General features: G+C 36.4%; 1 protein-coding gene across 1 annotated transcript; it reads left to right on the forward strand.

Moving 5' to 3' along the window:
* Positions 1–6,129: 6,129 nt before the first annotated feature.
* On the forward strand, positions 6,130–21,402 carry LOC134804745 (staphylococcal nuclease domain-containing protein 1). The gene is made up of 10 exons (XM_063777948.1): positions 6,130–6,300; positions 6,613–6,734; positions 8,446–8,749; positions 8,886–9,056; positions 9,966–10,191; positions 10,692–10,908; positions 11,262–11,465; positions 13,367–14,342; positions 14,685–14,924; positions 19,471–21,402. Exons 1-10 carry the CDS (start codon positions 6,250–6,252, stop codon positions 19,642–19,644), a joined length of 2,685 nt encoding a protein of 894 aa, XP_063634018.1. The 5' UTR covers positions 6,130–6,249; the 3' UTR covers positions 19,645–21,402.
* The last annotated feature ends 1,604 nt before the right edge of the window (positions 21,403–23,006 follow it).

A 23,006-nucleotide genomic window follows, 5' to 3' on the forward strand; every position in this document is an offset into this window, starting at 1 on the left:
AAGTAGGGAAAAAGTGCTAACTCCAAAGTACATCAGTTTTCTTACCAAAACGCGAGTTATTTTCGTAGTCGACATCAGATCTAGCGTGAAGTAACGAATTTGCTACTTGACACTTTGTTTTATAAATAGAAGGTAGGATCCTATAGAAGTGGTATACGGTATACGCGTGCCCTCCGTGAGGGACAAAACATACGCAATGCGGTCCAATTTATTTGTTCAATATATTGAACTATGATTGGTCCAATTTATTTGTTGCCCACCATAATCCATACTAAATTTACGGTGGGGAACAAAAAATATGTGAGACTGTGACAAGGACAAACAATAATAGCGCTTTCGCTGCTACTCCTACTGAAAGATACATAAGATTATCCCGTTCGGTCATTTCCCACCATGCCCCCCACCCCTCATGCCAGATCCAGTTATATCCTAGATTCATTTGTTATTTACTCTGAGTAGATTCATGGTTTTAAAAGGTGTAGTGATAGCGCGTCTTCATCACATCTACAGCTTCACGCGTCAGTGACGCCATCTGATGAGCTCCTGATGTGCTAAAGTGGCCTTAAGTAGATGGCGCTAAACGAAAACGATTACTCTGTTACATCAGCATCACTATTGAGACTGTTGGTACTGTTGGTAGAGTCGCACCAAGAAAAGTCTGCAGCGGATTTGATAGTCCACGCAGTGTAAGTGTTATTTATACGTCATAATTCATAGAAGTTTGACGTTTAAAATGATACTTGCACTGCGTGGGCTATCAAATTCGCTGCAGACTTTTCACGGTCTGACTCTATTAAATAAATTATTTCGCTTTATTGTAATTTATTTTCTGGTGATCTAATTTAATTGGCATTGTATTTTGAACAATGGCAAATAGTAGGAGATTCCACATATATGGTCGACCTTCACCAATCTGTCTGACGGATGAAACTATGAAAATATGAACGAAAATATGCTCCAGAACATAAATAAATAGGGTTGCCTAAAGAAATATGGTCAAGGTTATTTTTAATAAATTTGTCTAAACAGTTTTGATAAAGTGAATATTTTAGGAAATAATCGCCTCGAAAGAAACAAAATGTACGTGAGGATTTTTTTTTTCGTGTCAACCCTATGGTCCACACCATAGGTTGTTGGAAAGGTCTTTCAAAATGAATAGGGGTTTTCGAAGAACATTTTTTGATAAAGTGAATATTTTCGGAAATAATCGCTTTGAAAGAAACAAAATGTGTGTGACATTTTTTTATCGTTTCAACCTTATAGTGTGGGGTGTCGTTGGATAGGCCTTTCAAAATAAATAGGGGTCTTTAAACAACATTTCTTGATAAAGTGAATCATTTCGGAAATAATCGTTTAGAAAGAAAAAAAAAGTCCTTCCTTCCTTCTAACTTTTGAACCATCTGTCCAAAAAATATGGAAAAAATCATGAAAATAGTGCTTAAAAAATTCAATCAAATAAAATTAAAAAAACCTTGATCAATTGAGCCGTTTATGAGTTATCGCTAAAAGTCTTCCCTTCTTATTTTAATTAAAAGCCTGACAACAAGTGGTGTAGCTAGGGGGGGGGGGGGGCAGTGGGGGCGGTCCGCCCCGGGTGTCACCCATTTAGGGGTGACACCTGACCGTGAACATCAGTAGTGCCATCTATAAAAAATCGTAAAACTGTGGCAGATTGCACAACCGCCATTAAGGAAATAATATACAACATGCCCACGAGGAACCCGAGAAATTTTGACAGTATATTCCTGATTATATTAAAAGACTAAAATGTACTATAAACTGTTTTGGAATTCGCCTAGTTTCAGAGTCCAGTACCACCAGCCAGCTAAAAACAACTTCTTTTTATTGTTACTACATTTTTATTTAAAACCATAAACATAATTAAAATCAAACTTACAATAAAAGGTAACCTAAAATTAAAACTACCTACAAAACTAAAACTAATACCTAAAAGAAAATATATAAAAATAAAACATAGCATAGGTGACCTAGCCCAATATGTATATATTAGGCTAGATCACCCAGGTCCGATCCCTGTGGAAGGGTTCCCATAAGGCTGGCTGCGTTCCCCCTTTGGATGGCTATGCCAATCCGCTGGGCGAGGAACGAGCCAGCCCTACGGTCCCCGGTGACCTCGATGATTTTTTTAGTTAGCTGCCGGATTAGTTTGTGAGCGCTTGGGCACCACGGTCCCAGAGTTTCGACTGCAAATGCCGCAAATACACCGGTCAGTGAGCGCTATATATTTGCGGCATTTTGCCGCCTCAGCAGCTATGGCCGCCCCGCCCACTCTCAAAGATGTTGAATTGAGGTGGGACGGTGCCAGCACAGTATAAGAACAGTAGTGAATCTTCATAGAAATGTGCCGCTGCCGGCTTGAATGTGTGCGTGCGCGCCGGGCGCCGTGTACGCACGCGCTGCCACGCACACATTAGCATAATATACGGGGGAATACGGTGGCGGCAGTGTGGGCCGTACCGCGACTGTGATCGCGCGCATTCGAGTACGCTACCCGCCCGCTCGCATTTGTCTGCTCTGACGGTACGCCTTAATTTTTTTGATCATGACTATGAACAGAGGCAATAGTATAAGTAAGGTACTAGATTGAAAAGCTTGATTATATCACTATAATATTGTATACAATACTTTTTCTACGAATCAACAAAAATAATACTTTAAACTAGTAGAATCATACAAACAATTAAACCAAACCAAAAGTATACAGCAGGGGTCACCAAATGGCGGACCGCGGTACGGATGCGGACCGCCGACCTATATAATGTTAATACATATTTAATAAACTCAAGTAGAAACGGACCCCGATGGTCACATTATTTTAAAAAATCGGACCCCTGAAGAAACTAATTGGTGACCCCTGGTATACAGCTAAGATACGGGAGCAGCCGCGATAACTTCATAATACTGGTACGCGCCCCGGCCGCCGCGTTGGTTGGTCAATGACACCTTCTCGTAACTCATGAGGCCCTGGTACTTGCTCCGCGCTAAATTCAATTTTTAGACAGTTGTTTTCCCGATTTTGGCCACCGTAGCCTATGGAGACTAACAAGCAACACTAAGTGGTTTTCGTAGTCTATGGATGTTGCTATATTAAGGGTGTCACATGCGCGTTTCTGATTTATTACCCAATTGTTTCTACTATTACAACCTAAAATTAATAATTAATTTGAGCTATGGTTTTGTTTCGCCCTCTTGACCGCGAAGAGCTGTAATTGGTCATTTTCATTATAGTTGACTAAACTGTATCGAAATGAATATTATAGTTGAGTTGGGAGCCCGTACATTAAAAATACCCATTTGCAGTTTGGTATAAGAAATCTTAATTCAAAAATTACAGTCGTACAGTAGAAAAAAAATATAGTGTCTCAATAACGACTCCTCAAACCCGGACTTGTCATTCTTCATAATACCTACTTGCCCATGCTTCCCTTTTTACTAAATTTATACGTAAGGATGAGAATTTACTTTACTTTAACCGCTAACAATAAAGCGTTCCGAACATGCAGAAACCGGAGGATTTTTTTCTGTATCGAATTTATAATTTTTTTAATAACTGCCATTTCCTAATGTTAATATTTAAAAAGCGTTTTATTTATACTTCATTTATGAATTGATAGAACATTTCATTATATTATAATAAATAGAAACGTAGTGCTACTCATAATATGCAAATAATATTTAACTAAAAATAAAAGTGACAACCCTAAGTGCCAACGCAAGAGTAGGCAAATAACTTGCCGAGCGGCCTTAGATTCACTACTGTTCTTAGTGTACTGTGGTGCCAGGGTGTCCACGCACGTTGCGTCCCACTTTTTTGTTACTTAGTGCAATAGTTATTTCCGATACAAGTGCGGAAAAGAGAAAATCCGAAACGAGTGGCGATAAATTAAAACACGACCGAAGGGAGTGTTATAAATCGACACGAGTTGCGAATTACTTATTCGCACGTGTATCGTACAACGTTTACAGTACATATGGCCCTTTAAACTTTGCTATTTTACGCACTAGTGCGGGAAAATAGGATCATATGTACTGTAAAATGTTTTTTTGATGGCGATATTGCTACTATGGGACCTAGTCCAAATATCATTATTGATAGAATGTCAAAAAGTGACAAGTACACTTTGCAAAAACTAGGTATTACAAAAAAAAGATAAAAATCTTTTTGCGTGATAGCTTTACAAATAGCATTGATATTTTATGTACAAATATGTACAAAAAATCGAAAAAAAATTTTTTCTTCGCAAAATTGATGTAAACTCTTTTAATATTATTTTTGGGTGACAGTTTTACAAATTATAGCATTTACATTTTATGTACAAATACGTACAAAAAATCTAAAAAAAAAAATATTTTGGCGAAATTGACTTAAACTCTTTTTGTATTTTTTCCTTATTTTGGCCTCAGAAATGCGTGGTTAAAATTTCTCGGATTCCTCGTGGGCACCTGTGGCCTATTTTATAAAGCTACAAGTTACAATTTACAAGCGGAAGTCTCTTTCTAACCCTATGTGTTAGAACGAGACTTCCGCTTGTAAATTGTAACTTGTAGCTTTATAAAATAGGCCACTGGTATGTAACAATAATATGTTGGCGCCTCGTATGTTTTTTTTTACTATGTGATTATTTCTGTAATTGAGAAACTATGTCACTGTTTCTAATTGGGTGACTCTGGACTATTTGAAATTCATTGTGAAAGGGATTTTACAGAATCTCTTCCAAATCTCGCACTTGGCATAAATAATTTCATTTACTTTTTAACATAAATTATTTATTGAGAGTTCTAGGAATCTAAAATTACTTTTTTAAATAATTATATTTTACAATTTTGATTGAATTTTGGGGTGACACCCACAATTTCTGCCCCGGGTGCCACCCATGCTAGGCGACCTAGTTGATTTATGTTGTACAAGTTGTATACTTTCCATTGAAACTTATTTCGTTCTTCAGACAAATCGGTGAAATTTACCGCATAATTCTTTAATTTTTCAAAAATTTATTAAAAATAGCCTTGACCATATTTCTTTAGGCAACTCTATTTATTTATGTTCTGGAACATATTTTCTTTCATATTTTCACAGTTTCATCCGTCAGACAGATTGGTGAAGGTCAACCATATGTGGGATCTCCTACTAAAACATCCGCTTTAGGATTATAAGTTCTTCTTAATGTTAATGGACTCCCAACAGTCCCAACTTGTGTTTTGCTGGCAAAAGTCAAATTTAACCATTTATAAATAACTAAAATGGGACAGATGGGACAATATTACTACAATGTTCTGCCGCCAGAGTGCAGCACTACCGACTCAGTAAATTCATCGACTAACTTATACCAAAGATATAATGTAACCCCGTATAAGATAAATAAAGTCTAAGAAAAAAACGTGCCTCGGAAATCAAGAAAAAGTCATTCTCGAATAGATGGCGCCATTGCCTTTGGCCTATTCTCGGCTAGATGGCGTTGATGACACCGTTTGATATTTAACAATTTTAACACATCAGTGAAAGAACGTGTGTCTGTATGAAACAATAAAAATTAAAAATCATTTATCCGTATACATATTTTGATTAAACTATACATTTTCAATTTTATTTTAAGTTTTAATCGTGTGTCGATAGATGGCAGTAAATGTACCGTGACTACATAATTTACTATGGCAATAGCCCTCTATACTATCTATTCTCTTTGCTTATACATACTGTGCCTTAAACTGTTTTTTGACAAGTTTTCACAGACAATAAAACATGACATTGATGCATCAAGGCGGTTTGTTAACAAGGGCCTACCGGTAAACGCGAAAATCGAAATTTAGTTATCTGCCTCTTTATCGCTCGAATATGCAAGAGTGATAGAGAGATTACATAACGAAATTTCGATTTTCTTGTTTCGCGGTAGGCCATGTGATTGACGTGACGTATGATGTGTCAATGTGGTTTGTTTACTGTATGTGCCACAAAGGTGCCACCTACGCAGAGCTTTGCCTAATCACAGTATAATATTTACACCAATTTACACAATAACCTCCTTGAACTTGCTGTTTATCTTTATCTGTGGCAAGTCTAAACACCTTTTGCCATGTAGACGCGGCATTACACAACTCATCAGAGAAAGTACTTTTTGAATGTGGAAACACCGGCGGCCCGCCACGTTTCGCCAGTCTTGTTAGTTGTTCACTCGTCAGTAATTTCATAGCTTCTTATCCATTTACGTGTGATCCAGATAATAACTTAAAATGAGTGCTCCAGCACCAGCTCCTGTTCAAAAAATAGGGATAGTAAAGCAGGTATGTAATTGTGTACATTTTCATTATTGAACACAGTGGGGTCTTGCTATGCCTCGTGCCGATTTCAAAGTTTGCCTTGTTGGCACACGGGTTCACCTATTTTCCTTGAAAGATGGGCACAGTAACAGAATACGTACACTTTAATTCAATGCACTTCCGTTGGGTCTTTATTCGGATACTTTTAATGAATTATTTGCCACCTTTGCCAGCTGGCTTGTTGCGCGTACTGATTGTCAAAATGTATCGAAAGAATTTCCACTCTTCCTCGGAATAGAATATTGTAAATGAGAATGTGCTCTATTTATACTTTAGGTATTATCGGGAGACACTATCGTAATAAGAAAGCAGCCGAGAGGCGGGCCTCCTCCAGAGAAAGTGATAGCCCTGTCGGGCATCACGGCGCCCAAACTCGCTCGCCAGCGCACTGCCAACAAGTGAGTACGCAACGTGTGCACCCTTCACGCTTGCTCCTGCTTGTCTCCTTTATTTCCGACCTCAGCTATGCAATATATAATATAATTCTATTAGTAATTGAAGTTAAAGTACAAAAAAACAAGATTAAAAAGCATTTCTAATGTTAAGCTAGCAAAAGTATTATACTATTTTTGTTAAAATGGGTATTGTAGGTATATTATGTCAATTATGTGCTAATTAAAGGAAACTAATTTCTTTTAAAAATAGTATAACAAGAAGATTTCCAAGATGAAAACACAGCTTTTTCATAAACATCAAGGCTCCTTTTTAGTTTTTGTTTATTGCATACTAAATAGACTATTCTTTATACAATATGTAGCAGTAATGTTGTAATGTAAATAACAGCTTTTATTTTAGACACACTTTACCTGTAACTAACTAGTTGCACCTTTATTAGAAGTGGGTTTGGAATTACTTTCCTTATAATAATTATATGACAACACTTAGAACTCATGAATTAAGGGATTTTTTCTTTCACAAAATGTATATAGTTTTATAGAAATTACAACAAGAATGTGATTATAAACTAGATCTCTAATTAGGTAATGATGTATAATAAGCATTATGAAATTTATGAAGCAACACTTTGGTCTCTCAAATTGATTTCTGGTTCACCATTGGTCCTAGTAGTGATGTACATTTTAAATCAAATCAAAAGGAATATGTTGGTTTCGTTGGGTTTTTGGTGGGTTACTTGTTCTTGTAAGAGTATGTACTCGTAGAAGTACCTTTCATACAATACATATAACTCAATGTATGGTGATAAAATTACCGAGTATTCTTCTGTTTATTTACTTGGAGCATAATAATAACATTATTACTTGATTAGCTATATGACAAACAATTTTTTTAAATTAATGTTATCTTTTTACTTGGTTTAATGTACTCCTATATATATATTACTGTCAAGTTATCATAAAAGCATTTGTAGCTAGCTACCATGGAGATCCAGACAACTCCATTTATCCATCAATCAACCTTTATGTGCAGATTTCAGATTAGGTACTTTAATTTATACATGATATATTTAAGGACTGTTACCAATATAACTAAACATCGCCTTGCATTCACACTAAATCTTTTACATGTTAAATTACTATTTACCTGTGTCAAGCTCAATAAAATGTATATTAAATATTATTAACAATGATACTGATATAAATATTGGTTAATTTGTATGAAAAGAATACCGAATATTCAACCTATGCATATATCTTATTTTCAATAGGGCCTGAGACTAAATAAAATTCAATGTAGGTACCTACTACAGTGTACAAGTGCTAAATAGTGTGTATTAAACATTAATTGTGTAAATTATACTTATTTACGTCATTGCGCTAGTTCTCGTCCGGTGTCAGTTTCCGTCCACTTGAAGACGAAATTTGAATATAAATCTTCATTACTGCACAAATTTGGACTTATTGCAATCCTTATTATCTAAACAATTTTTCTATCTACATAAAAATTATATTTAGCAAGAAGTAATTTAAATATGAAATGTATTATTTGCTAATCCGTCAAGTGGACGGAAACTGACAGTGGACGGTAAACTGACGCAATTACCCTATACGCCATACGATTAAATTAATAGTCTTATATTAAAAAAATACAATTATCAAATATGAATAACATCTATAAGGTACCATACATAAATCTATTTATATTTCCTAGTGATGTGGAGTCAAAAGATGAACCTTTTGCATGGGAGGCGCGCGAGTTTTTAAGAAAGAAGCTGGTTGGAAAAGAAGTGGTTTTTACATCTGAAAAACCTAATAACTCTACAACTAGAGAGTATGGGTCTGTGTGGACAGGAAAAGACACCACTCAAGATGAGAATGTGACTGAAGCTTTACTCGCTGAAGGATTGGCAAAGGTCAGAGAAGGCGGGAGAAATATCCCTCAGCTGAAGAAGCTTGTTGAAATTGAAGATATTGCCAAATCACAAGGCAAAGGCATTTGGGGCTCTGATATCAATGTGAGTTTAGTCCTGCACATGGTATATAATATTATTAAGTTTGATATTCGCTCAGCTACAGCAAATACAAAATGAAAAGTATTATGGTTTTAGCAATCTTATGTAATGAAATAATATAATGTTTGAAATGTTTTAGGGGCATATCCGAGATATCAAATGGACCATTGACAACCCAAAGCAGTTTGTGAACAAGTACAATGGGCAACCCATCAAAGCCATCATTGAGTATGTCCGTGATGGCTCCACTGTAAGGTTATGCTTGCTGCCTGATTTCCATCAGATCACCTTGATGCTGTCTGGAATTAGAGTAAGTTCAATATCAACCTTGAGTGTGGTGTGGTGTATTGAGTGTGGTGATCATAAATCGTGGGTTCAAACTTCGTTTTGAAGTATATAATCTTTGTATAGAGCAGAAAAAATTGTTTTGCAAAAGAGGTTAAGAATGATATGGAAATAGAATTCTTAAACAGTTTAAGAATTATATTTCCATATCATTAAATGAACTATCTAGTAAATACAAAAGTATTAAATGAACTATCTAGTCTAATGCCCCATTAAACTGTTTACTATTACGGCAAACGTACTGGTGCTCGACGCGGTCCCAGTACGTGTCATCATGAAACTTAAGTCATTGTCAATATAGGTGACAGCGAGGTGTCATCTACTTTTGTATGGAAATGCGATCATCCACTATCCTCTTAAATCGAAGTTGAGGTATTGAAAATGTGCGTTATCATTGTACCTATATTACCGATATTGGGCATTAGCATGTCGAGCACTAGTACGTTTACCTTAAGCCCTGTCTCCATATCGCGCGGCAAACTATCGAACATTGGCTCGCGAGGCAGCCGCGCGCAATGGATACCGGGTTGGCACGACTACAAGTGACCGACAGCCTGTTTCTTGCATTAGTAAAGCCCGACTCGATCAGATCGAGTTGGCTCGCGTGCCAACCCGATATACATTGCGCGCGACTGCCTCGCGAGCCAATGTTCGACAGTTTGCCGCGCGATATGGAGACAGGGCTTAAGGTAAACGTACTAGTGCTCGACATGCTTTCATTTAGCTTTTTGTTTGCTATTTAAATTAATCCTATATGAATGTCACAGTAGGTAAATAATAAAACACACAGGTAAATAAATTTGTAGTTTTAGCTACATATCCCCCCACAATAAAAAAAGAAACTGAACACGTTATTTATTGATATTTTGTTTAGTGTCCTGCAGTAAAACAAGATGGCGATTCAGAGCCCTACGCAGAAGAAGCTCGTTTCTTCCTGGAGTCTCGTCTCCTACAGAAAGATGTGGAAGTGATTCTGGAGTCTGTGAACAACAACAACTTCGTTGGCACCATCCTGCACCCGCAGGGGAACATCGCCGAGGCTCTGCTGCGACAGGGCTTCGCCAGATGTGTCGACTGGTCACTTGCTGTTATGAAATCAGGTTTGTCTGAAATTATACTTATTTCGTACTTCACAATTATTACCTAAGAGCAAAGTGCACAGTGAAGAAATTCAAAGTGATACAGTACGCGCCATGGAGCTTCACATTCATAGGCCGACATCTTCATACCTCTTCTCAATAAGTACCTAATGTGGCCCATAGCTGCTTGGCGGGCACTACAGTCATGCACATATGTAACAAAACATTACTTTGAATGTATTTTGTTATTAGTTTAACTTTAAAGTCATTGTTATGACATCGCTCTTTTAATAGTAAGAAGAACCTGAGTTGAATAATTAACTGTGGTTCAAAATGGAAAATTTAATTCTGATGATTCTTTTCTTATGTGTATTGCTTATGCGGCGTGGCTACCAACTATGCAATGCGAATGTAACCTTGCAACAAAATGTTGTAAAATGTCACATAAAATTAGCAGTGACACCTTTTAAAGTAGATAACTCCAACAGATAAGTAACATAAAATATGAAACTGATAATCAGGTGCGTCGACGCTGCGAGCCGCCGAGCGCGCCGCCAAGGAGGCCAAGCTCCGCATGTGGACCAACTACGTGAGCAACGCGCCCGTCATCGCCGCCAAGGACAAGGAGTTCACGGCCACCGTGCTCGAGGTGGTCAACGGCGACGCGCTCGTCGTCAAGCTGCCCAACAACACCTCCAAGAAGATATTCATGGCCAGCATCAGGCCCCCGCGCGAAAAGTAAGTTCACCACCCGCCCCGCCCCGCCCCTCACACCGCATTTTACCTTGTACCGCCACAGTATAATAAGTATAAAGTATAAAGGTCTATCGGTATCGTGTTCTGATTAGGAAAATGTAGAATAAAAATTATTTGACCACGAATTTTTAGCCTTTATATGGAGAGTTGGTTGACTTGAATGACCTGCCCCATATTTTATTCTTTATTTGGCGTAAAAAAAATCACTCTTGTTTTTCCTAATCAGAACACGATACCGAATATGCCCTGAAACGGATCCCCACTGTTATTGTTACATCCTGTATGCACAATTGGACATGCACAACCTAATTATTTAAAAACATTATTCATTTTAGGAACAGCCCAGATGAAGAGGGTAAGCCATCAATCAGGCCGAAGGGTTTCAAGCCACTGTATGATATCCCCTGGATGTTTGAAGCTCGTGAATTTTTGAGAAAGAAGCTCATTGGCAAGAAAGTAACCGTGACTGTAGATTACATTCAGCCGGCCAAGGACAACTTCCCTGAAAAAACATGTTGCACTGTTCAAGCCAGTGGAGTGTAAGTATACTTATTCAAAATACTTGTAATGCTTATTTATGGCTATTAGACTAGACATAAAAATTCAAAATCGCTCTCCTTCTTGATTCGACTGGCAAATCATATTACTTTTTGGCAACCGGGTTTTTTAACCTAATTAGACCCCGCTGAATCCGAATTTGCCGGTTGCTTAATCGAAATCTTGACCGGAAGTGAGATATTTGACATTAAAGGTCCCTTTTTTTAGTTTTTCGTAAATAACTCTTAAACGGTGGCGCATAGCAAAATAGGTTTTTAAGAATAAATTATGTACATAAAATTTCCTCCAAAAATATCTCGAATACTTTTCTCTAGGATCAATATTTAAAGCGATATTAAAGGAAGAAAGTTGATTACAATCAGTTCACAGGTCACTTTTTTTTAGTTTTTCGTAAATAACTCGTAAACGGTGGCCCGTTGCAAAACAATATTATACATAAACATTAAACATAAAATTGTCCACAAAAAAGGTTCTGTACACTTTATCGTTACGATCAATATTTAAAGAGGTATTAAAGGGGGTAAGTTAATTGTAATCAATTTCCAGGTCCCTATTTTTAGGTTTTCGTAAATGACTAATACATTGTTAAAAATTGGGTAATGTACAGTCGCCATCAGATATATCGGAGCGGCCAAGGTGTTCATAATATCTGAACACGCGTCCTAACGCCTTGACAATAGAGGCGTGTTCAGATATTTGTGAGCGCCTTGGCCGTTCTGATATATCTGATGGCGACTGTACATTACCCAATTTTTAACAATGTATTAGTCATTTACGAAAACCTAAAAATAGGGACCTGGAAATTGATTACAATTAACTTACCCCCTTTAATACCTCTTTAAATATTGATCGTAACGATAAAGTGTACAGAACCTTTTTTGTGGACAATTTTATGTTTAATGTTTATGTATAATATTGTTTTGCAACGGGCCACCGTTTACGAGTTATTTACGAAAAACTAAAAAAAAGTGACCTGTGAACTGATTGTAATCAACTTTCTTCCTTTAATATCGCTTTAAATATTGATCCTAGAGAAAAGTATTCGAGATATTTTTTGGAGGAAATTTTATGTAGATAATTTATTCTTAAAAACCTATTTTGCTATGGGACACCGTTTACGAGTTATATACAAAAAACTAAAAAGGGACTTTAAAATTGAATATTTATAACTTACCCGCTGCTCTGTCTTTTTAAATATTGATCCTAGCTAAAAGTGTTCTACATGTTTCTTGTAGGAAATTTTATGTTTATTATTTATGCATAAGATATTTTTTGCTATGAGTCACACTTTTCAAATTAGTAACGAATAAATAAAAACAAGGAAACTTAGAATTTATTATACTTACTAGAACTTTCCCTCTTTATTATCTTTTTAAATATTGATCCCTGTGAAAAGTGTACTGAATCTTTTTTAATCAAAATTTTGTGTAGATTGTTATTGTTTAACAACATTGTTTGATATTGGCCACCGTTTATGAGTTATTTACGAAAAACTAAAAAAAGGAACCTTAGAAGTGATTATAATTAAATTTCCCGCGTTAATATCTCTTTGAATATTGATCCTAGCGAAAAATTGTACTGAATCTTTCTTGTAGGCAATTTTATGCAGATTACTTATGATATAGAACTTTTTTTGCTATGCGCCACCGTTTAAGAGTTATTTACGAAAAACTAAAAAAAGGGACCTTCAATGTCAAATATCACTTCCGGTCAATATTTCGATTAAGCAACCGGCAAATTCGGATTCAGCGGGGTCTAATTAGGTTAAAAAACCCGGTTGCCAAAAAGTAATATGATTTGCCAGTCGAAATCGATTTTATGAAAAATAAAACCAGTCTATATGGAATAGTCCATGTTACTCATGTCACGCATCTTCAAACAGGAACATTGCAGAAGCTCTAGTTAGTAAAGGCTACGCAACAGTGGTGAGGTACAGCAAAGACAACGACCAGAGAAGCTCCCACTACGATAAACTGCTCGAAGCGGAACTTAAAGCTCAGAAGGCAGGAATCGGCATTTACGCTAAAAAGGACATCCCGGCTCATCGCATACAAGACACGAGTGGCGACTCTGCAAAGGCTAAAAAATTCTTCCCCTTCCTAAAGAGAGCCCAGAAAACAGAGGCCACAGTCGAATTCGTGGCGAGCGGTTCCAGAATGAGAATATACATTCCTAAAGAATCTGTTGTAGTGACATTCCTACTGGCCGGCATCAACTGCCCGCGCGGCGCGCGTCCCACGGCGGGCGGTGGCACGCAAGAGGCCGAGCCCTTCGGCGAGGAGGCGCTGCTCTACACCAAGGAGAAGTGTCTGCAGCACGACGTCGTCGTCACCATCGAGGATCTGGACAAGGCCGGTAACTTCATCGGCTGGCTGTGGGTGGACAACGAGAACCTGTCTGTGTCCCTCGTCGAGCACGGCCTGGCCTCCATGCACCACACGGCCGAGACCTCCGAGTTCGCGCGCGCCATCAAGACCGCCGAAGAGAACGCCATCAAAAAACGAATCGGTATATGGAAGGATTATGTGGAAGTAGAGAAGGAAATCGAGAAGGAGAAGAACGCTCCAGTTCAGGACAGAACCGTGAAATACGACAAAGTGATCATCACCGAAATTACACCGGAAGGCCACTTTTACGCACAGAATATTGAAAATGGTGCAAAATTGGAAGCCTTAATGGATAAAATTCACCAAGAGTTCAAAGCGAATGCGCCTTTACCAGGGTCACTCGTACCGAGGAGGGGTCAAGTTTGTGCGGCATTATTTTCTTTAGATAACCAGTGGTACAGAGCCAAAGTGGAAAAGATCACTGAAGACAAAAAGGTTCATATATTCTACATTGATTATGGAAACAGAGAGGTAAGTTACCATTTTGTCATTTTACTACAAACTTGGTAGAAAATCAGGATTATTGGGTAGTAGACTGGATACTCTAACATAATGGGATATAAAACAGACTTTAAAGTTCTAATACCTAGTGCAACTGTGCGTTGTGCGTCTCTCCTTTTTGTGTGAGTAATGATCTCACTCGAAATTATTTCCCAAGCAATTCCCAAACTTAGAACACCACCGAGGCTGGCACAACAGTTGCACCAGATTGTCTGCAATATTTTCTTCTATGGTTTTTTCTTATATTTTCTACGTAGTTAATATTCAAGCAGTTGGTCGATTGTGGTTGTTGCAAAGGTGTGACGGTTGCAGGTGATAAACTACTCCCGGCTGGCGAACCTGCCCGCGGGCACGGAGTCGGAGCCGCCGTACGCGACCGAGTACTCGCTGTGCTGCGTTAAGTTCCCGGCCGACCCCGACGACCGGCTGGAGGCCGTGACCGCCTTCTCCATGGATACGCTCAACAAGAAGCTGCTGATCAACGTGGAGGCGCGCGGCGCGCCCGCCGCCGTCACGCTCGTCGACCCCGCCACCAACCTTGACGTTGGCAAGGTATGCACTAGGGAACATGTTCTTTTTCACGCCACTGTTCGGAAATGTGGCAATAGATGGTCTAAAACCAAGCTGGAAAGTAGGCAATAGCTGTAGCACCTGAACCACCACTACTACAATGTTTCATTGTTATCATCATCTGTCATTGGTGACGGTTCGCTACAGCAATGAGTATCATTTAAAACATAAAAATCTATAAAAGGTCTTTTTTGGCGCAACTTTTTCCTTCAAAAATAAAATTAGGTTATTTATAGGAACAATTACTTGTTTAAAAAAAAAAGAAATGTCAAAACCATTCAGTTAATTTTTTTTAACAATTATCCATTCGTTCACGCTTAAGGCCTTTTTTTTACTTTTGTAGCTCTTTGTGGTTTTTTTTTAGCAAAAACGCTTCTAAGTTTAGAGTCGGTTTGAAGCAAATAACAGAACAACGCCTCTTAAAAGTGATAAAAAAAGTAAAAAAGGCGGGATCTGAAAATACTTACTGAATTGGATAGTGTAAATTGTATTTGACTAAAAAATACAAGAAACATGTATCTACGCTCGCTATAAAAATGAGTTCTTCTAGTGAAGAAAATTATATTCTTACGCTGACGCCTACCGAAATTCAAGAGACAGCACAGGCAGTGACTAGTAATTTGCTACCAGAGAAATCGCGGGCTAGTACTTATAGTTATGCAAATGTTTTCTTATTTCCTCGCAGTAGTCGTGAAAAGCACTATGTAATGCCTCGGCCGGAAACGCTAAAGATGGACTCGTATTATTTGAGGGCCTCCACTAACGTGTCGGCCCTCAAACGACTCGTCCGTCTTTTAGCGGTTTTCCGTCCTCTCCTACAATGTACTATTCTTGCGTTTACTTACTAATATTTAGCGACCTTTTCTATTACTAAGGGTTGATTTAGACGGCGCGCGAACTCTCATGCGATTTTAGTTACATTGCGGACTGTTCGTTACGTCCAATTCAACCGACCGATCAAAGCCCGCAATGTAATGAAACTCGCATGTGAGTGCTCGCATCGTCGAAATGAACCCTAACCCGAGGGCCACGACACTCACGCTCAGAGTGCGATTTGGGGTCCAGGTGTAGCGTGATGGCATGACATGTAGGGGCCCTGGTAATAAATTATTTATATTATTAATTATTATATTATTATTTATATTATTTATATATGTGGAAGCTTGTAATTTGCATATAGTAGATAAGTCTATTAACCTATGTATATTAGGCAGTAAGCATCCCGAATAAAATAAAATAAAATAAATAAAATATTACTTTAAATCCTTATAGATCCTAAAGGGTAAGCGTCAGGACCCCTGGACCACTTGAGATATTTGATGTTTAGATAATATCAAAATACACTACCTTTTTGCTACTATTTGGTACCTAACTTCAAATAATTAGTACCTCGATTGACAGCGAAAACCCGAAGAACTAAAGTGGCCATACATTCTGACGTCAGGATGTCTGGACCATTTTTTTTACATGGTTTGTGACAACACAACTACATGACATGTTAGTAAATATTTACTACCTTTTTAGTACCTCAACATATATTTTATTTTTATTTTTTTGGCGACCCAGAAAAAAGATACACTTAAAAAAAGAAATCTTATAATACTCATAATTTTATAGTCCCTGGTGTTCACTTAATTATACGGCAAATGATGATGATGGAATTTCCTTTTGCAGAGTTGCTCCTTTGCTATGTGGTCAAGTTTGGTGTCATTTTCGTGTAACACAAGGATGCTAAATTCGTTTCTGATATTTAATTTATACGGTTTCATACAGGGTGTCCCTAGCCATTGGACAAAGCCGAAATGTACATATGCATTAGGGTATTTAGAACCAGTATACAAAGTATCATAATAATCGGTGTAGCGGTTACGAAGAAATTAACAAATTATGTTTTTTTTGCTTTGGAGCAACCTGTATGTGTTAGTAGATCCTGAGGTAATAAATAGTATGAAACCTTCTTCGACCATTTTGATTATCTTTTTTATTTATGAAATTAATAAGATTCTGACTTTTGACAAATGTCATGCCGCCCATTGCCCATTGCCGCACATGTTCAAAAAAATTGTCAAAAGCACTGCCAAAGATGTATGTTTCTTTTTGTTGTCGATTATTGGAAATACCTTTTGTTTGATAATTTATCTTTTGATCTAATTTAAAAAATATTACCGTTAGAGCATTTCTTAGAAGTAACCCTACGTGGGATTTCAGGGTTTCTCCAATGGCTATATCCTGTATAAATAATTAAAAAAAAATACAAATAAAAATTTGGTATTTTTATTTTCTTCGAATAATAAAAACCTGAAAAATAAAAGCCTGTAAAATAAGAATATTTTTATATGCACACAAAAATAAAAATTTCATGAAAAAGCTCAGTAAGGCTATTTTTTTATAACGAGGAATTACTATTCCTCGTTATAAAAAGTATACATATGGCATATTTATGTTACATTAATGTGAACAAAAAAAAAAATATTTGGCAATGACGAGCATAAGCAATGTTAAAGAGTGTTTACAAATATATAGGTAGTAAAATCTTTAAAATACGAAATAATGTAATTATTAGTCTATTTCCCTTTTTTTTTTTTTTGATTAACTCGATAATGACTTCAAACTTAATGCAGAAACCTAAACAGATGCTTTCATAAATTTATGATTGTATGGGACAAATCATCCACACCGCACCAAAAATCAAGGTGGCTCCCGTTTCTAAAATGATCGAAGGGTTCTAAGGACTCACTATGCTAAAGGGTATCTCATCATTATGAAACGCCGTAATTCTTATAGCTGTAACTCATCTTTGTATACTATTCAGTGAGCTGGTAGTCCAAAGTAAGTCTGCATTTCATTTTTTTTCTCTACATTTTTATAAATAAATATGCCATGTGTATACTTTTTATAACGAGAAATAGTAGAGCTTTTTCATGCAATTTTTATTTTATGTGTATATATAAAAATTAGAAAAAATTAGGCATTTATTCGGAAAAAAAATAAAATGGCAAATTTTTATTTTTATTATTTTTATGAAACCGTATAAATTAAATATCAGAAATGAATTTAGCATCCTTGATTTACCCGAAAATGATACGAAACTTGAGCACATAGCAAAACTTATTTTTTTACAAATTTCGGGGGGCACCCCCTTAAGTCAAAATTTTGCATGAAAAATTTGGTTGGCTCCCCTTCCTAAATCAATCTGTTAGTCAAAAGGAGCAACTCTGCAAAAGGAAATTCCATCATCATCAATTGCCGTAAATCGCACTTTTTTGTCGTGAACGCCACGGACTATACTTAAATATAAATATAAACTAAATAATAATGACGAACAAAAATTAATTAAACTAATAACTAAAAATACTAAACTAAAACTACCGAAAAAATAAAAAAACCTACAAATAAAAGGACTATTAATCTTATAAATATCAAGTGACAAGTATAAGTATGTAAACCGCGTTAAAATCACGCCAAGAAATGTGGTTTTTATTATTAAATCATGTACAAACAACAACACTTAACTGTATATTGTTGAACCTTATTACAAAGACATAAGGTCCACCGATGTACAGTTACCAGTGTGGGCGATGGTACTTACTTTCAATTTTAGTTAATAAAATGATTCTTTTTATTTAAGTGTATGATTTTATAGCCACAATCATAAGTATATTATGTATACTTACCCCAAAAACAAAAGCTATACATAGCAAAAAAAACCTAATATAAAATTTCTTTTTTGAACATACTTTTTTTCTGGAATACCAAAAAGGATGGAAAAAAATATATGTTGAGGTACTAAAAAGGTAGTAAATATTTACTAGGATGTCATGTAGTTGTGTTGTCTCAAACCATGTAAAAAAAATGGTCCAGACATCCTGACGTCAGAATGTATGGCCACTTTAGTTCTTCGGGTTTTCGCTGTCAAACGAGGTACTAATTATTTGAAGTTAGGTACCAAATAGTAGCAAAAAGGTAGTGTATTTTGATATTATCTAAACATCAAATATCTCAAGTGGTCCAGGGGTCCTGACGCTTACCCTAAAGGTCAATCAAAATGATGTAAGTAACCTAAAACCTTCAAATCCCTATAAAATGATACCCCATTCGACATAGTAGGATCGATTTACTTTTCTTTCTTTGGCGTCTGATTGTTGATTCAATTATCATTTTAATGATCATTCATTTTGCCAGTGCGTTGTGAACGGGTCGTAATCGCGTATACTCCCGTATACCTCAGTTTAAAAATGACTGTTACTCCTGGAGGTATTTTTAAATCTTAAGTATACCTACGCAATTAAGTCCCATTAAAAAAAATGAAAAGGTGTGTTGCGATGGTAAGAGATACAAAACTCCTCAGCGCGCTCGATTGTTATCGTTTTGATGTTACTAGTTTCTTATCTTTTATAAAAAGAGATTTGGCTTCGTGAATCACACTTAACGACTAACATAAAGCCCTGTCTCCATATTGCGCGGCAAACTATCGAACATTGGCTCGCAAACTATTCGAACGAAATGTAATTGTTTGGTTTTATTCCAGAACCTGATAAAGGAGGGTCTAGTGTTATTGGACGCCGTGCGCGACCGGCGACTGGCGACCCTGGTAAGCGAGTACCGCGCGGCACAGGAGCACGCCAAAGGCTCGCGGCTCAACCTGTGGCAGCACGGTGACATCACCGAGGACGACGCCGTGGAGTTCGGCGCGCGCCGCTAGCGCCCCCCGCCCCGCCCCGCCCCGTCTACCGGCTCCTCGACACCTCTAACGTACCGACAGGACCCACGATCCCACACGCCTGGACGCTATCAACTATCTAAACTTTCTTCTTTGCGCAACTGCCTTGGTAATTCTTGGAACTGTAAGACGATCAATTAAAGTTGTGAACATTAACCTCCTGGGCACGACTGGGTATTTTTATAACTTTTATAAACATAATAAAGTAGGTCTACTATGAAATAGGTCGTATTCAGTAATTTATTAAACGCGGCAATGTAGTCAGAAATAATACTTCTCTATATTGAAAAAAGAATTAATCTGTAAATAAGCATTTTATTGATTTATTTACTTATCCTTTGTAAACTAAATGAAATTACATGAATATTTTTATATTTATATCACATAAATGAAATAATGTTTTTTTAAAGATATAATGTCTAAAATCAGATAAAAAAGGAAAGTGATGTCGCAATGGGAACACTCAGGAGGTTAACTGGCGATGTGAACAGAAGTAGCTCCAACCGCGCGATGTGTGCCCCCCGCCGCGGACGCCTCGCCCCGACTCCCCCTTTTTAATCTTACTCTACCGACATATTTAGCTCTGATGATCTTGAGCAAAATACCTTATAGATTTTAAATCCAGATGTATATACATAATTAATTATATATATATTTCTGCCAAGCGAGAGTACGACATAATAAAATTAAATTGATGAAATATGAAAATATATATGATACCTTAATGTCAACTAATAAGTCATACTCATAATACTATTGTAAATTATAAGTGTTATCAGCAAATCGTACGTATATTATTTACGTCAAAGTTATTTTATTTATTTACATTTTACATGATCATAATTGATTTTAAAGAAATAAATGAACTGATACTAATTAAGTGTTATTTTAATAAAATAAAATTCTTTGCTTCAGAGTAAATTTGTGTCAATGTAGACCAAACAAATCACCCAATGGGTACTTGCAAGTTGGGTTTAAAACATTGACGTTAAATCACGTCGTTATACTGATCAAACTATTTTACTTAATTGAGCTGTTATATAAAAAAATGTTATATGTCAAAATTAGCGAGTTTTCTCTTGGAATTTCATGAGAGTTTGACTAGACAAATACCCTGCAATAAGCACCTTAACCCATTTCGAAAAATATAGCATTTTTACTGTTACCGAGTAAAGTCTTCCTTGGAAACGGTAAATTATTATAATTGATGTATTGGCATAATAAGATTAATAAGTAGTAAAAATGTATCAAATGATTTTTGCCGTGATAATGGTGGAGTAAATTATGTTCAAGTACCTAGTTAGTGCAATGTAGGCGCCCGCGCCGCGCCGCCTCGCGCGGCTGATCTCTGGCGACGCGACGGCCTGATGGTGACACCGGACTATACGGTACATTCATCGCGCTTAGTACCTTTCTTTATTTGTTTTTCAAGATCGATTTTGTCAAAGTTGTTTTTTTTTTATTTTGTATAGTTTTCGTATTACAATCGTTCTCTGAAGTCTGAATTACTACATAATAATAACTTTTATTATTTTACTGAATCATGTTTTTTCTTGAATATATGAAATAATTATTAACTTTGTATTGCGTACTTATAAACGTATTGTAAACCTACCTCTCTTCTTGAGATTTTTATAAGGTAGGAGATACTTTGTTTTTACACATTATGTATTTAAGTACCATAAGGTGCGTGGATTGTTAAAAGGACTTGGTATATTAAAATAAATAATTTAGGAAAAAGCGTTATTTTATTACCTAGTGTTTTAAATATGCATCGCATTACGGGGAGTACAATAATCAAAATAAATTATTTGTTTCGGCCCAAGTGACCGCCGCCATACATGAGGGGACAGATTCGAATGATTCATATAAATGCACCTATTCTCATCTGTGCCCGGCGGCTACAAATGGGAATACACCAACCCTAAAAATGGTCCCCCCATCGCTCTAAGTTTTGAACCGGGCGTACAAAACATATGAAAAAAGTAGAAAATAGGTAAAGTGAACAATAATAAAAAAACATTCTGAACATAATCAGTTGAGCCACCCTTTTGACCGCCGCGCCTTTGTCCTGTATACAAGACAAAGATAGAACGATACGCCGCACTGTGGGCTGAAATTCGGCTCTCATTGACATAGAAACCGAAGTTGTTATTTTGATGTTTTATTTATTGAAATAGGTTTTACTAGGCATTGTTATGGTAATCTATGAATTTTAGACGATTTGGAATGAAAGTTGTCGAGTTACGAATGTTTTTCAAATAAAATGTATGGAGCAGGAACAAGAAATCATTATTACTCATGAACCGCAAAACAAACCGTAATATCCTCGCAGGTGATTTATACTACGAATTATTTGTGATTTTTTGGCATACTACATATATCCGTCACGGGTGCGGATTTTTTTTTTAAATCATTAATTGTTTCTATGGAAAAAGCACAAAAACCAAATTCAATATTTTAAGATTTTTTTGATTGAAATGGGTTTTTCTTAGTGTGTTTATGCTAAGTTATAATTTACAAACGATTTGAGTTGAAAATAGTAGAGCTGATTTTTTTTTAATGTATGGAGCTGTAACAAAAAATCAAAATATCTCAAGAACCGCAACAAATACGGTAATATCCGCGCAGATGGTTATTCTACGAATTGTGATTTTTTGGCATACTACATATATCCGTCACGGGTGAGGATTTTTTTTTAAATCATCAATTGATTTTATGGAAATAACACAAAAACCAAAGTCAACATATTAAGATTTATCATCACCATATTCAAATTTTCAATCATTGAATTTGAATTTGGTTTTTGTGCTTTTTCCATAGAAACAATTAATGATTAAAAAAAAACCGCCCCCGAGACGGATATATGTAGTATGCCAAAAAATCACAAAAAATTCGTAGAATAACCATCTGCGAGGATATTACCGTATTTGTTGCGGTTCTTGAGATATTTTGATATTTTGTTCCGGCTTCATACATTTTTTTTTGAAAAAAAATCATAACTACTATTTTCAACTCAAATCCTCTGTAAATTATAACTTAGCATAAACACACTAAGAAAAACCCATTTCAATCAAAAAAATGTTGAATTTGGTTTTTGTGCTTTTTCCATAGAAACAATTAATGATTTTTAAATAAAATTCCCCACCCGTGACGGATATATGTAGTATGCCAAAAAATCACAAATAATTCGTAGTATAAATCACCTGCGAGGATATTACGGTTTGTTTTGCGGTTCTTGAGTAATAATGATTTCTTGTTCCTGCTCCATACATTTTTTTTTGTTGAAAAAACGAAAAACTCGACAGTTTTCATTCCTAATCGTCTAAAATCCATAGGTTACC

Source organism: Cydia splendana, chromosome Z (genome assembly GCF_910591565.1).
Source record: "Cydia splendana chromosome Z, ilCydSple1.2, whole genome shotgun sequence".
NCBI classification, from domain to species: Eukaryota; Metazoa; Arthropoda; class Insecta; order Lepidoptera; family Tortricidae; genus Cydia; species Cydia splendana.

Bases quoted from the DNA above. Each gene is read 5' to 3' on its own strand.
- LOC134804745 (XM_063777948.1), top strand. From the start codon at position 6,250: ATGAGTGCTCCAGCACCAGCTCCTGTTCAAAAAATAGGGATAGTAAAG. The intron at 6,735-8,445 runs GTGAGTACGCAA...TATATTTCCTAG, and splicing joins CGCCAGCGCACTGCCAACAA to TGATGTGGAGTCAAAAGATG. The intron at 14,925-19,470 runs GTATGCACTAGG...GTTTTATTCCAG, and splicing joins CCAACCTTGACGTTGGCAAG to AACCTGATAAAGGAGGGTCT.